This window comes from Equus quagga, chromosome 1 (genome assembly GCF_021613505.1).
Source record: "Equus quagga isolate Etosha38 chromosome 1, UCLA_HA_Equagga_1.0, whole genome shotgun sequence".
Lineage (NCBI taxonomy): Eukaryota > Metazoa > Chordata > Mammalia > Perissodactyla > Equidae > Equus > Equus quagga.
In genome coordinates, this window is record NC_060267.1 from 131,926,831 (window position 1) to 131,941,733 (window position 14,903).

The 14,903-nt window shown below is 42.9% G+C and overlaps 1 protein-coding gene across 3 annotated transcripts in view; it reads right to left on the bottom strand.

Annotated features, from left to right (window-relative positions):
• The window catches only part of CACNA2D3 (calcium voltage-gated channel auxiliary subunit alpha2delta 3), an 827,558-nt gene that overhangs the window by 68,616 nt on the left and 744,039 nt on the right, over positions 1 to 14,903 (bottom strand). For all 3 annotated transcript variants that reach the window (XM_046679102.1, XM_046679095.1, XM_046679111.1), the window contains 3 exons: positions 10,488 to 10,549; positions 9,447 to 9,491; positions 117 to 179 (listed from right to left, as the gene is read on the bottom strand). In XM_046679102.1, coding sequence (XP_046535058.1) covers positions 117 to 179; positions 9,447 to 9,491; positions 10,488 to 10,549 — 170 coding nt within the window. The remainder of the gene's footprint in view (positions 1 to 116; positions 180 to 9,446; positions 9,492 to 10,487; positions 10,550 to 14,903) is intronic.

Consider the following 14,903-nt stretch of genomic DNA (forward strand, 5'->3'; position numbering starts at 1 on the left):
CTATTACCTCTTAAATATAGATGATTGTCTCAAAGCTTTCACACCATAATTTGCTCCCCCTGACCCGAGCACAGTCTGAGCTCCTTACTCAGACTTGGTAGAAATTTCTCACTCACCTGTGTGTAGTCTTCCGATACCAGAATAAATCCATTATTGTCTATGAGGTAACAGTTCACTGTCTAGAAAATAAAAATACCGCAGTTTCAACTTGGGATCCTCAGACTGCTTTTACGTGAAATGACGTACTTCCGACCTGAGAGGAACCTATTTTAGGTTGTTTTTGGGGAATTGGAAATGCTTGCTGGCTCTAGTTGTTAAGGCCATGGTGAAGCTAACCCCAGTGTTTACTTTGCAAAACTAATAAAAACAAACCACCAAGCAGGCCTTGAACATCCCAGATTAGGATAAAAAGAATATACATTAAAAAATTATTAATTACAGTTTGTCTTTCTTTTTTTTTGTTGTTACAGACCCGAATAATTTTTCCCAGGAACAAAGTGTTCAGAGGCCCCCGAGCCTGCATTCATAGCGGCTGAAGAGCAGGCTGTTTTGAAAGTAAAACGCCAGCACAATGTCATTACTCTAATGATGTATTAATGAAAACACCGTGTCAGCTCAGAAGACCATCAGGGGACCAGGTAATATTTTTTAATTTGTTCATAGACTTAGGCAGGGGGGAAGGGGCAGACTTGTGTTAAAGGGGCCCCTCAGGCCTCCTAAAGGTTTTCAAACTGTGTTTTTAATTGGGAGCTGGATTTGGGGGCAGGGCTGTTAGCTTTTGGTAGCTCAGACTTATAAATTGTAGAAAGCAAGGTAAACCCAAACCTCTGCTTCCCCCACACTACTTTAATCTCAAGTGAATGATTTGCTACAGGCTAAGTTTTAATTACAGTGCTGTGGAGTTTAAACTTAAGGTTTAATTCTGTCCTTGATGTAACTCAGTTTCTATTTATTGCAGCTTCACATACCGACTGCAACATTTAATTTGTAACATATCTTTACCCTGAGCTAAATTCCCTCTAGCCACAGGCCACCGCAGGGCTGGTGTTTTCTGGGACGTTTACCTGTCCGCGGAGTTGGTCTTAGTCAGGCACAAAAGTACAGCAGCGAGTTGGTCCCAAAGATTTACCCTTTATTACGAGGCAGTGGTAGAGAATCAGCAGAAAATTAAAAGCCCTGCTAGCACCTTTTATCAAACAGTTGGCTGCTTTGGTGAGCAACACAGTTTCTCTCAGTTATCGAAAGGGGCCAGATGAATGATTTGGGTCACACTGGTCACACTCTTGCTATGTGAAGAAGCTCTTGGCTGCATCGACACTACATTGGCCCTGGTAGGAGTCTTGACAAACTTTCTCTGTTTTTAGGAGACAGCATTACGGAAGCCATCTAATAGAGCTGTGCTGTCCAATATGGCAGGCACCAGCTACATGCAGATTTAAATTTAATTTTTAAGTTAATTAAAATTAAATAAAATTGAAAATCCATCTCCTCGGTTGCACTAGTCACATTTCAAGTGCTCTGCACTACCTGTGGCTAGTGATTATACTTTTGGACATTTCCAGCACTGTAGAAAGTTCTTTTGGACAGCAATGTTATTTTTAGGTCACACTAGTACTCCAACGAGTTTTAACCCAGTCTACATTGGGTCGTATTAGACAAATCCATATCCATTTTTATATGAATGTCATGATCCTCATTTTGCACATACAGACACTGAAGCAAAGGGAGGTCAACCTCCAATCAATAAATACATGTTCATAGAGCAGTGGCCTCAATATTTGGATATTGACTATCCATATCCTCACAGTTGCAGAGAGAATCAAAGATCATCATAACTCACTTCCATCCTTAACTATAAAATTAGCTCCTACTCAAACATGCCTGGCCAATTAGCACTCTTGCTATTACACCTATTTGCTTAATATCTCTCTGTTCATCTAATGATGTAGATGTTGGACAATACAAGGCATGTATGAGGCAAACAGATTACAAAGTCAACTGAAAATCTTGAGAAAGAGACAGGATTTCAAAAAGTCCATCAAAGTGATGTTGGAGATCTGCTCCAATCACACAGGAAGCCATTGGCACATTAGGATCTGTCAGTGGTAACACACAAAGAAAGAAAAAATCACCACAGATACCATGAAAGATGCTTTCGAGGAGAATGATTTCAAAAGCAAAGGACTAACAGATACTCCTGGGAAAACTGATTAAACTACTGTATTTGACTCCCCTTGTGATCATTCTGAGAAAATCAAATGTAAAGTGAAAGATTCTATGTTGTGATTTTTATAATTTTATCAGAAACATTTTATTCCCTATTTCCAAACCCCACTAAATTTGTTTCCTTGCTTGGAGAATTAAATTACAACTGCAATTATAACCTAAATTTGTTAAATAAAAATATTTTTACAGTTTCCACTTTATTTAGAGACAAACCTTCAGTGAAACCTTTCATTATTTGCTGTAAATATTTGGTTCTTTTCCTGCCCTCATTTCTTGAAAATGAGGACCTCTGTGCTCCCTATAATGGCCAGCAGTGGGTGGAATCCAGGTGGGACTGGCCATTAGGAGACTCACTTCTTAGGTATCCACCCTTGCTCCCACTCTCTTCCAGAGTGGAAGGAACAGAGGGAAGAGTTCTAGAGTAGGGGAGAAGGCTGTTTCAACTCAGAACTTGGAAACCCAAGGCATAAAAATAGAAAGATGGCAAGTTTGGGAGAACACCAGTTAAAAACTATCATACAAGGAAGTTTTTCATAAAACATGCAATCCTCTCTAATAATAATAATTAATAATAATAATAATAATTAAGAAGAAGAAGGGGCCGGCCTGGTAGCGCAGTGGTTAAGTGCACACGTTCCACTTCAGCGGCCCAGGGTTCACCGGTTAGGATCCTGGGTGTGGACATGGCACCACTTGCTGTGGTAGGCGTGCCACATATAAAGTAGAGGAAGATGGGCACGGATCTTAGCTCAGGGCCAGTCTTCCTCAGCAAAAAGAGGAAGATTGGCAGCAGATGTTAGCTCAGGGCTAATCTTCCTCAAAAAAAAAAAGAAAGAAAAAGAACAGCAGCTACAGGAGGACATCAACTCATGCAATCCTTAGTTGTCACGTGTCAAGTTGGGATTATCTTCTTGGACAGGGAAAACTGAGGCCCAGAGATGTTACCTTCCCCCAGGTCACACAGTGAAGCAAGCAGGACATGAATCCAGTGCTATGTGACTCCAAAGCTTCCTCTGGTCAACCCCCTCTGCCTTCCTAAAGACAATAGAACATAGTTAAGGCCCTGGGGTGTTGCCTGCTCATGGAAGCCTTTCCTTGTTTGATAAAAAGCAATCCTTCAACATATGTATAGCTAAGGACAGATCTCATCTGTCACGTGTTACCAACGGCAACACAACAAATGACAGAAAAATCAGCCAGACCAGTCAATGCACCATGTGCCCGAGATGTTATTGCTATGGCTGAAAACAAGCAAACACAACAAAAATGACTACTGTTTTGAGGCAGTTTGATCAAGTGGTATTGACCCCAATTGTAAGTTCCTTGACTCTCCAAGCACACAACTCTTAAGCTAATATCTGAAACCAAGAGACTTAATCAGAAACAGCTCAGGGGGATTTTCTGTACATCCCCATCATTTGCTGAGGTACAATCTATGGAAGAGAAAAAAAAGCCCATTATAGGCTAGAGTCTAAAAACACATTTGACGACCCACTCAATTTGGTCAGATTATCCTCCACCCCACCAGTTGGTGACGGGAAGAGGACCAGGAGGAGGACTGGCCAAGTCTTTGGAGTACTGTGTGCCTAAGCTTCCACTTCCTCCAGAGGTGCCTCATTTTGCTCCAGCACAGTGGACATGCTCTCTCGGTGAGGGCTGGGGAAGTGAATTTGTTTCCTCTATACTGAGCACCCACTGGCACTTACTTTCTGGGCCGTGCTTCCATTTAACATTTTTTAAATTCACTTTTTTCCCCCTTGAATTAGGATTCCCTGACTGCACCTTGGTGGCAGAGAAGATGCCACACTGTACTGTTGATGGGTCAATTTGAATTTCAAGGTTCCATTGATTATAAAAAGACTTGGCCATTCTATTAAATGAGAAACGGATACTGCCAACACTGTGATTTACAAATCACTGAGAAAATCACAGGTCAAAAGCAAGGATGCTGTGTCATTGATGTAGACCTGGGTCACTGAATCCGAAAGGTGCCATTTAGTTTTCATTACAGGCAATACCATTAGGTTAGGTAAATTCAGTCACCATGATGACTTCCTAAATAGACCTGCCGACAACAACCACTTGGATTAAATGGTTATTGGGAAGTGCAGTGGAGTGGAGCAAGCTCACTGCAGTTAGATGAGCAGAGTACTGCGTTATGGAATAGTCAGGACAGAATGAGCCAGATGCCAGTCTGACCAATTGTTTTCTCTACGTCTTTTTAACAACAAATAATATTCGATTGCCTTCTCCATACTCTCCCTCCAGTAAAAGGAAACAGAGGAGATATTTTCTCAGCTATTTCTCACTACGATACTTTTGCCCCAAATTAAGCCAAACATCTCAGAAGGTCTCTGCCTATCCCCTTGTCCCCAGGGTGGACGGACAGGCAGAAGGGCTTGGAGAACCCAGGAGCTCTAAGCTTTGTCAAGAGTTGTAAATACCTACTCCACAGCCACCTTTGACAAAACATCTTGGGTTGAGGTTGTTTGAAAAAGGCAGAGATAAAGACAGGGAGTGAGAGGAAGTAAGAAGTTGGTTTTTAAAAAAGGACATCTTTCTTTAACTATTTGATGACTCAAAATTGCTCACAGAAGTCTGATTCTGGGTCACAGAGGCAGATCAGGTAGATACATGAGGTTAAGGCCTCAAACCAGGCCATGGGAATCGGGCAGTCACGGACAGCAAGGAAAGCTGATGCGAGTGAGAAATGGTGCGCCAAGCTGTGTTAACTGGAAGGTGGTGTTAGCCTTGAGGCTAAGATACTAGCTTGAGAATCAGAGACCCTGACATTGCTATCAGCGTGACCTTAAGCAAAGCCTTTTAACACTCTGAGTCTCAGTTTTCTTATCTGAAAGATGGAGATAGCAACAACTATTAAGTAGGGTCGTTGAGAAGATTAAGTGGGAGGGTGAGTGTAAAGTGCTGAGTACAGCATAAAGTGCATTGTGCACAGAAGGTCCTCGAAGAACCTGCGATGACATCCACTCAGCAAATAATGTTTATCCGTCACCTACTATGTGTCATCTGTGGAAGTATCCGAATGCTATAAATTCAGAGTTTCTCAGAAAGGGAATTCATTCCATAGTTCATAGCAAGAGGTTGTGCAGGCAGGTTAGCTGAGCTTTGTTGCTTTTTGTTTTGCCTTTGTTTTGAGGGATGTCTTTTGTTTGTTTTGATTGGTGCACCCTGAGCAAGGAATTGAAACAACTCACTTAGAAGCCAGTATTGTACTGCCTGTTATTTTCATTTTGATGAGAGAGCGAGAGAGGAAGGGGCAAGAGGGGAGCTAGGTCCTTACACCTGAGAATGGGACCTGTGCCTCTGCATCACAGGCATACAAAGAGGCCACTCCTTACTACGGGTAAGGTCTCCAGGTCTCACAATCTGATCCCTCCCATTTCAACTGTCGAACAGACTGAGCCTTACTTCACACCACTTGACGGATCTTTCCATCACAGATCAACTATCACATCAAAATACTGTCTTTTGAAAAATTTTTACAAAGGAATCACTTTGGAAAGAAGTACCTGGTAGGGGTCCCCTGTGCCCTTGCCCTCAAGAGCTATTCCAATGACCCTCAATCCCCCCAAGGCTGGGCTGGGTGGTTCCGGAGGTGGAGGCACCTGGCAAGTTGGATCTCGCCCTTCACCCAGCCCATCATGCTTCAAGGAGGTCTTTCAGATTCCAGGGGAAATGCCTCCAAGGACTTACAAAGTCTAATCATGATTATTAATTTCAATGCCTTTGGAACAAAAGAGGTTGACAGATGAATTTGAAGATGAAATTTTCCATCCACTCACTGCCCTCACACCTCCTCCAAATGCCCCAGTAGGAGAGAAACTTCTCATCTCCCACTTCCTTTGCAAAATACTGGTGCCCTCACTAGGAGATGGTGGCCATTGGAAAGATGAGTGGAGAAGAGAATGAGAGGAGTGAGAAGACAATGGTTCCCATGGGTCAGTCTGAGACCAGAGGTGGGCCTGGCCTTCCTTCTTCCCTTCCATCTGAGTCAACTGTGTCTCCATAGACCACAGTAACTCTTTGCCACCTCAGCACGTTGCAGGCATGTGGTGATCTCTGCCTGTAAAGTAATTCTCATGCGCTGGGCATTGTCTTCAATGTCATCTCCTTCTCTATCTTCAGTTGATTTAAATGTTACCTCCTCAGAGACCCCTCACCTGACCACCTCTCATTAGTTTAATTCGAAGCATTCCTCACAATTGATAATCACATTTGTTTATCTCCCCTGATAACCAGTTAGCTCCTGGAGGGGAAGGGGCCAGTTCTGACTCTGCTTCCCATTGAATCTCCAGTGGTCAGAGGTAACAGGGACATAGAAGTGCTCAGTAAACATGTCTTGAAGGAATGAGTGAGCATATGAGGTGTTGCCTCTGCACTCTGAAGTTAACACTCTCCCTGGGTGAAATGGAGCTCTGTAAAAGTCTTCAGTCAGGCTCAGAGCCAGGCCCTCCAAGTCGCGTGGCTCAGGCGCTGCCTGGGCCAACCAAAGATGCATCTCTGCAAGATGAGAAGACACCTGGCCATACAGACTCCACCCACCAGCAGAGGGCACTCCAGCCAGAGCCCAGGGAGTCCACTGATGGGAGAGACAGAGGAGCTGGAGTGGATCCACGGCAAAGCGTGTCTGATAAGTCTGAGGAAGTTGGGCCAGGTCTTCAGTGCAGAGGAGAAGCCAGAAGCATGTGAACTTAATGAGCCCCCACAGCTGTTTTTAATGGGGACCTGATCACTACAGGGCAGTTGGGGGAGAGGAGGGACATGGTCTCAAAGGCTTAATTAAAAGTTATGAAAGGAGAATGACACATGGAAAGAGTCTGCTGAAAGGTTGGAAAGGGGCCTCAGTGGGAAGGCAGGGCTGGCTTTTCCATTTAAAACTATGTCAATTGGTTGCCTGAAGCCAAAACTTAGAGTCAAAATGGGAAATGGATGGCAGTTTTAAAGTACAAAATCAGGACATTCAAGCATCAGATCAAGTTCAGAAATCAGACCAAATTCAATGCCTAATTTTCAAAGTATCAGAACTTGTAAATGACATTTGATTGGGGGCTTATCCCAATAGCTGCTAATGGAGATCATTAGTAGCAAGGGAGGCATCATAGCTTGTGCTTAGTATGCCCAGAGAAGTTGTCAGTTGGTTAAAGTGCATATGCGATTGCTGTCTGAGGTTTTAGACTCGGGTGAACCACTACTCTAAGAGAAGAAAAAGTCTGCAGACATTTTGGGTTTATAACTAACAGTTACCGAGTTCTTACCATTTGCCAGGAGCTGTGCCATGCATTTTTCACATATCATCTCATTCATTCCTCACCTTTATTCTGTCAGGCGGATATTTTATCCCCATTGTATAGTTGAGGAAATTAAGGCAGACAGAGGTTTAGAAACTTGCCCAAGGTCACATAGTTTATTACTATCAGAGTCACAATTTGAAGCTATCCTAACTCTATAGCCTGTACCTTTAATGATCATTCTATACCACCTGTGAAATCAGTCATTGAACAGCAAACATATATTGGATGTTTCTAACTCTAAGTGGGGATCCATTTCCACTTTTTTTTTTTAAAAAGCTAATTTTAATTGTGGATTTGATGACTATTCAAGTTGTCATTTCCATTTGTTTGTATATGTGAGGGTGCACAGAGGCAGAGTGGGTTGTAGGAAGGTTACTGCTTCTGGCTTTATTCATCAAATTGTTTAACCAACTATCCATTTACCATTCAACCAACCAACCAGTAACCAACTTATCAACCAACCAGACACCTACCCAATGAGCCAACTAACCAACCAACCAACGAACCAACTATCCAAACCAACACCATCCCACCAGGCAACCACCATATAGTCACCCAACTAACCAATGAACTATATTCAGTTCTCTTACTGTAAATGGGATTAGTAATTACACCTACCATGCAAGTAAAGGATGTAACACAGGGGCTCGTGACACTGATTAATCAATATTATTATTGAGCTGTGTTGTTCTTGAGTCAAACACCCCAAAATGACAATAAATGTCTCAAAGACAGAGGAGAGCTTTGAGGCCACTTGACTATGCTAGGAACAGCATCCCCAAACTTACTGAATTGGCGTTGATCATAAAACATCACAGGGTGCTCTTTCCTAAAGGAAAATTTGTTGTGATCTAATGGTCAGAAAAAGTCAGGCTTCTGCTAAAAAGCTGAATGATCGGCTTTTATTCTTTGGATAGGAATTCATAAAATAGTTATGATTTTTTTTAAACTGGTAGCCAGACCTTTGGGGACCGAGCATTGTATGTTTTAATTTCATCCTGTATTCCCTTTTATATTTCTCTATTTGTTTTTCATTTGCCTACTTTTTTGAAATCTACTTCTAATCTATATTTTCTGTGTTGAAATTATGTTTGGTTAGGATTTCTTTAAACCTTGTGGTATACAGAAGGAATATAAATACATGATTATTGGAAGTTACAGCTTATGTATTGACTAATGTTTAGCTAACACTGAGAGAGATTGGCTACGTAAACCCAGGTGAAAAGGCCACCACACAATTGCTCACTCCAAAACATGGTGTGTGGGATTGAATGCTATGAAACACAAGTCCAGTGGACACACTTATGGCAGTGGTACATTTTTTTCTTCTATTGTTACATGTGGGATTCAAATTCCTCCTCCCAGAGAGAAAGAGAGATAAAGAGAGAGGAAGGAAGGGAGGGAAAAGCAGTTGTAGGAGGGAAACACAATGCTAAAATGAAAAATTCTGAGTTTTCAACTCCTAGTTTTTCCGTTCATTTACTTCATGAAATTAAGCAAGTCATTTCATTTCTCTGATCCTCAGTTTTCTTATCTGCAAAACAGGACAATAATTCCTACCTATTTCCTTGGGTTGTTATGAGGATAGAGATAACACCGTGCACAGGGCAGAAGCTTTGAGAATTGTAACGTGAGCTTGAAACGGCAGTAATTTGTATTACTTCTTATAAAATGCCAAAATTCCAATAGTGCTGTCCGTGGGACATTTAAAGCACATTTCTCCAGCTCTTATAAATGGTCTGATTGGGGGAAAAAAAGAAACAAAGCAAATGTCTTTGGGTTTCTGGAGACTGGCCCAGAGCAATCTGTCAGACCTGGCTCTGTGGACAGTGGCATTCCTTGGTGAGAAAGCACTCTCTGTCACCTCCCCTTGGCCAGGCCAGACACAAGGCCAGGAGGCCATCTTACCTCGTCATCGCAGCTGATGGAGCATTTGCCATCCAGAGAGGCGCACTGTGTGGGAGGAGGGGGAAAGCAAGGGGAAACGTGTTACTTGGCCATCCCAGCGTCTACTGTGGCTGCCACTTAGCCACTGGGAGACAAGCTATCAAAGTCCTTGCCTGTTATGCAAATACCAAATTTCATCCAAAGGAATGCTCCACGGTGAGTCTTGCCTGCTCTTTCTCGGATCATATCAACTCCAAATAACAACGTAAAGGACAATTTTGGAGGGAGGCTGGCTCTTTTTCATTTTAATTTATGTTGTTGTTCAATACTGATACCTTTTTAAGATATTAAATCTTTAAGTAACAAGAAATATAATTATGTAATTATTTAATTTTAAATTAATCTCCAGTAAATTAAAAAAAAAAATTCCCACTCCTGTCTGTGTCCTTAGTTTATGGTTTCCCAAAGTATCTTCATTTAAGAAATGATATAACATTGTAACATTGAGAACTGGGCAGATGGAGGCAACTTATCAGTTGCCATTTCTGCTGAATTACTGAATAAATACCACTGAGACGACTTAGTACAGAGAGTATAGTGCAAGAAAAGAATGCTCCCAGATTCTCCAAGGCAGAGAAGCCCTCTGGCCAAAGAAGGCAGATGCGTGTTTAGTCAAATTTAATTATGCAAAGGCCTTCAAAAGTGCAATAAAGAGATTCACAGATAAACAACAGGGCACCACAAGATTAGAAAAAAGTCACTATGAAAATTCACAAAAGTCCCCAAGATTTAAAAGAAAAACTTCTCCTTTGGAAAGTCACTACCTTGATTTCACAATTAAAACAGTTTGTAGGAGAAAACTCCCCGCTGTCCCAGCATGTGGTGTCTAACATGCTGACAGCCCTTCATTTTGCAGTGAAATGAAAGGTAATCTGAGCAGCCAGCAGTTCATTTTACAAACATTCATCGGAAATCTGGCACTTTTAGACTCCGGGTACCCAAATGTGAACACCTGTATAATAACAGTGTTGCTAATGCTTCAATATGCTGATTATAACTTACCTGTCTGCTGGCAGTCCAGAACTTCCTTTGGAAAAATTCAAGTTTCATCTGAATGCCTACAGCTGGGACAAATTATAAACAAAACAAGGCATTAGGGATCCCTTTACACAATTATTTAAGATTATCACTGAAAATTACCCATTATGGCAAGAAGCTGAGGTAAGCATATCAGATAAGAACACTTAAAAACGAAATCTACTGTGAAGCATCCAACTAAGACATTTCATCTTTCAGGTTAGGAATTCTCAACATTACCTGGACTCGGAGAACTCTTGATAAAGAACAGGCTGAGCACAGCGCTGATGGCTGTTTGGAGACATGCCACTCGAGTATTTCTAAAATTCATATACTTGTGGTCACCTCAAGTCACCCTCCCCAACACAAGATGAAAACAGGAATGAAAAAAAAGATATTCAAAAGATCACTGTTTCTTCAGAGTTCCTGTTACACTTATTACTGTAGGAACTTACATGTCTAAAATGTGTACTAGGCGTGTGTTCTCGAGATATAACATTTGAAAAGCACTTGTCATGAGGAAGGTATTCGGAAGCGAGTCACTTTGCTATGATGTGACCTAGCGTAAGTGGCCCCCAGTATCCACATCTCAATGACCTCTCCCCTACAACTGGTGGAATTATACAATTCTTTGCTTATCTGTGAAAAACTCCCTAAAGCAAGAGGCAATCTTACTTCCAGTGAGAGAAACATACAGACATGAAAGAGGTTAAGAAAGGATGAAACTTTGGGAAGTAGAATTTGGTGGAACCTCAGATCTAAGACATGAATACGCTCACAATATTTCTCTCGATGAAGCCAAGACAATGTGACTCTTGAAACCACTTCAGAAAAGTGCTCAAGTCAGGGCAAAAAGCTTGTCAGATGATGAGAAAACTGGAGAGGAGCTGGAAAGAAAGAATGAGACTTTGTACGGGAAATGCTGGACTCCCCACCCAGGGCAGTTTTGTAAACTTCAGTCCGTTGCACACAACCTCCCCAATTTTTGCCTTATCTGCATACCAAGAGTATTGTTATTTATTTTTCCACACTTTTTTCCTTTACTTAAATACCTAAAGTAAGTTCAACCTAAGTAATAATACCCATCAAAAGAAATACACAATTACAAAAAAAAAGTTCACTCATATTCTCTTAAAATCTTGCATGCCACATGTTAGACCCCCTACTTGGGTAATCATTGCTGTGCTGGCTCCAGGAGCCTGGAGATTCATGAAGGTCTTCAGCTATTACCCTTATAACTTTCAAATGCATTTCCACTTCCTAAAGAAATTGTTGAAGCAAGCCCTGAGAGTCAAGGTTGACTGGAGGTACGTACATTTGGAGAGACTCATCCTCTATCTTTGGACTTAGAAGGTCAGATTCTAGCATAAGATTAGAGCCAAACATAGCTTAGCAATATGCAATATGCAGAATGGGAAGTCTCTGAAATGCACCATTCCAGCAGCCTGTGTCCATCCTGCTTAGCCCTCAGTGTCCTCCACACCCTGGACCATAAGCTCCCCAAAGGCAGGGACCTGTTCTCGCTCCCCACTGGATCCCTGCAAAGCACACATTTGGTGCTGAACACACAGACAATCCATTGGTAAATGCTTGCTTTTTAAAAAACCTTTTAGATGATTATAGTCAGTAGTTATAGAAAAAGATGGAGGAGTAACAGCAGCATGAATTATAATCACACCCAAATAAAGGGTTTTTCAGTGGCAGTTCTCAACAGAGAACCACCCAAGAACTTCAAGAGAAAGTACTGATGCCTGGGTGCTGTCCCCTTCTGCACCAAGACCATTTAAATTAGAATTTCTGAAAGTGGTGTCTAGGTATGGGTATGTTTAAAAAGCGCCCCGGGTGAATGTGCAGCAAGGGTTGAGCACGGCTGCTCTATGGTCCCTAGCAAATTGGCCAGCAAGGATCTATCACTTTGTCAGTCTAAAACAGGAGCTGCCCTTCCTAGCTCTGGAGAAAATTTCAGAGAATACCTGAAGGAAGCTGATTTTGGAGCCCGAGAGCTGTTTACTACAGTTTCAAATAAATCTTCTCTTCCAAAACGCCTGATGGGCCATATCCCTGCTGGGGATGAGCCAACCGAGGATGCTGTGAGCCAGGTGTGAGCTGGGTTTTGCTCGGATCCACGAGCAGCAGAGGTGAGAGCCTGCCTTATGCTTAAGAAGGGGCTGGGAATGAGTATCTTTAGTTCTACCAGAGACAGGGAGGCGCGGCAGAAAACTGACTTCAGAGCAGAGGGCCTCAAAATTGTTGTGACATCCAATCACTGGTATCTAAGAGAAGGTAGAAAATGAGTTTCTCCCTCTTCCTCTGTGTGTCCCCCTCTGCGGCTATCCTCTCGCAGCTCTTCCCAGGCTGGTAGTCAGAGAGTAATTCAGAGGCCACCTCTTAGGGCCAAGGTCAACAGCCACGGCAGGTTTCAAGACCCTGTAGGATAAAAGCAGGGGAGTCCCTGAAAGAGTTACACCACAGTGACCTTTCCACGGTGTTTCTAGTTCCAGCAGCCCAGAGTTGCCCCAACCCCACCCATCATCTACTGGGTTCCCCCATCAGTGACCCGTGCCCTTTCTAAGCACCCCTCCCATTTTCTGATGGAGCCCCTGTTTTCACCTCCCTAATGACGCTAGCTGCTCCCTCCTGGGTGTTTACCCATCTCACATACTTGCAGCCTGCTATCATCTGCCCCTTTCGGTCTGTACCCCAGCTCCTCAGAGTGCTTTAATCTTTCCTCATGAGTCAGTCCCTCCATCCCATTAATCATGCAGGCTGCTTCTCTCTGATCTCCCTCCAGCAGGCTGCATCCTCTCCCTGGTCCTGATGCCCTAAACTAGACGCCACTTCCCTCGCTCCTCACTCACTCCCTGTCTGGGCCATGAGGTCCATGTCAAAGGGCTTCCCAGACAGTCCTGACTGCAATGGGTGTGCTTGGTTTTGCCCTGGCTGTGTTTTTGCTGACTGATCCTCATGCCCCCTCCAGCTATTCTGGCCCCTGGCTTCCCACAGCACATCTGGGTTTGTAGTATTTTCACCTACAAGTTAATATACTTCTCTCTGATGAGGAGAGTCACAAGCCCATTGGTGGGTCAACTTCATGACCATTGGTTCAGTGGTCTTCTCTGTGCTGAGCTCCAAGCTAAGTACAAAGGGGAATGAGACCAGATGCCCCGTCAGCATCTAGGTGGGGAGTGACCACATGGTAAGTGTGATGTCAGAAGCATAAACAAAGAACCACGGAGCACAGAGGATGGGGTGGGCTTGGCCTAGGGGAGTTGGTGAGAGCTTTGTGTAAGGTAAGACATGGAGATCTAACTCACAGGAAAAGTAAGAATGGAAGAAGATGGTAATCCAAGTGCAGAAACAGCACAGGTAAAAGTATGGAGCCTTTTAAAAGACCATGGTGTCTTCTGATGCTTGAAAGAACGGGAGCTGGACTTGGTTGTGCAGGCTGAGGTCAAATGGCAAAAGGTCTTGAATCTCAGGCCAACGATTCTAAAGAATATCCCGTAGGCTAGGGGTTGGCTCAAGGGCCAAATCCAGCCTCTTTTTGTAAATAAAGTTTTATTGGGACAGAGCCACACTCATTTGCCTGCACACTGTCCATGGCACAGTGGCAATGTTGAGGAATTGCAACAGAGACTGAATGGCTCACAAAGCCTATGGTACTTACTGTTTGGCCCTTTACAGAACAAGTTTGCTGAGATTTGCTGTAGGGTCTGAGGGGCCATTTAAGATGTTTTAAGTAGAGAAGGGGCAGGACCTCAGATCTATATTTTAGAAAGTCCACCGTGCAAGCCTTGAGGAGGAAGTACTAGGGAAATGGCCCAGCCAGTGGGAGACAAGGAGAGTGAGACGGGTTAGGCAGCCACAGCCACTTGGTGCATTAGGCTAATTATCTCTTAAGCATGAACGTGATTTAAAGTGGGGGGGGGGGGGGCCCATACCAAAAAACCAGAATAAAAATTCTCCCTCACAAACAAACAAAAGTGCTTAAGAGCATTCTATGGCCAACTCTATTCAGAAAAACAAACATGAGCTTCCACAAACAGAAATCTAGCTCCCTTTCACTATTTTCCTTTGTTTTGTTCCACGTGTATTTTTTTCTTTCTTCAACTTTTATCAGAAAAAAGTCATTATTACTTCAGCAAGTCCCACTCTCTCCCCTGACCCCTCCTATATCCCAAATGGAACCTGAGATATTTGTCATGCCCGTCCATTTGGTTCTTTCAACAACATTTCAAGCCATAACAGTATATTCTGATTCAAGTCAATCTTGCTCATTTAATAAGAAAAACAAGGACATAAGATACTTTAGCGAAACCTAAGTCCCAAAGAGAATGCAGAAAATAAAAACACCATTCCTGGGGTTTGAAATTCTTTAGACGGTCCAGAAAATCATCAACA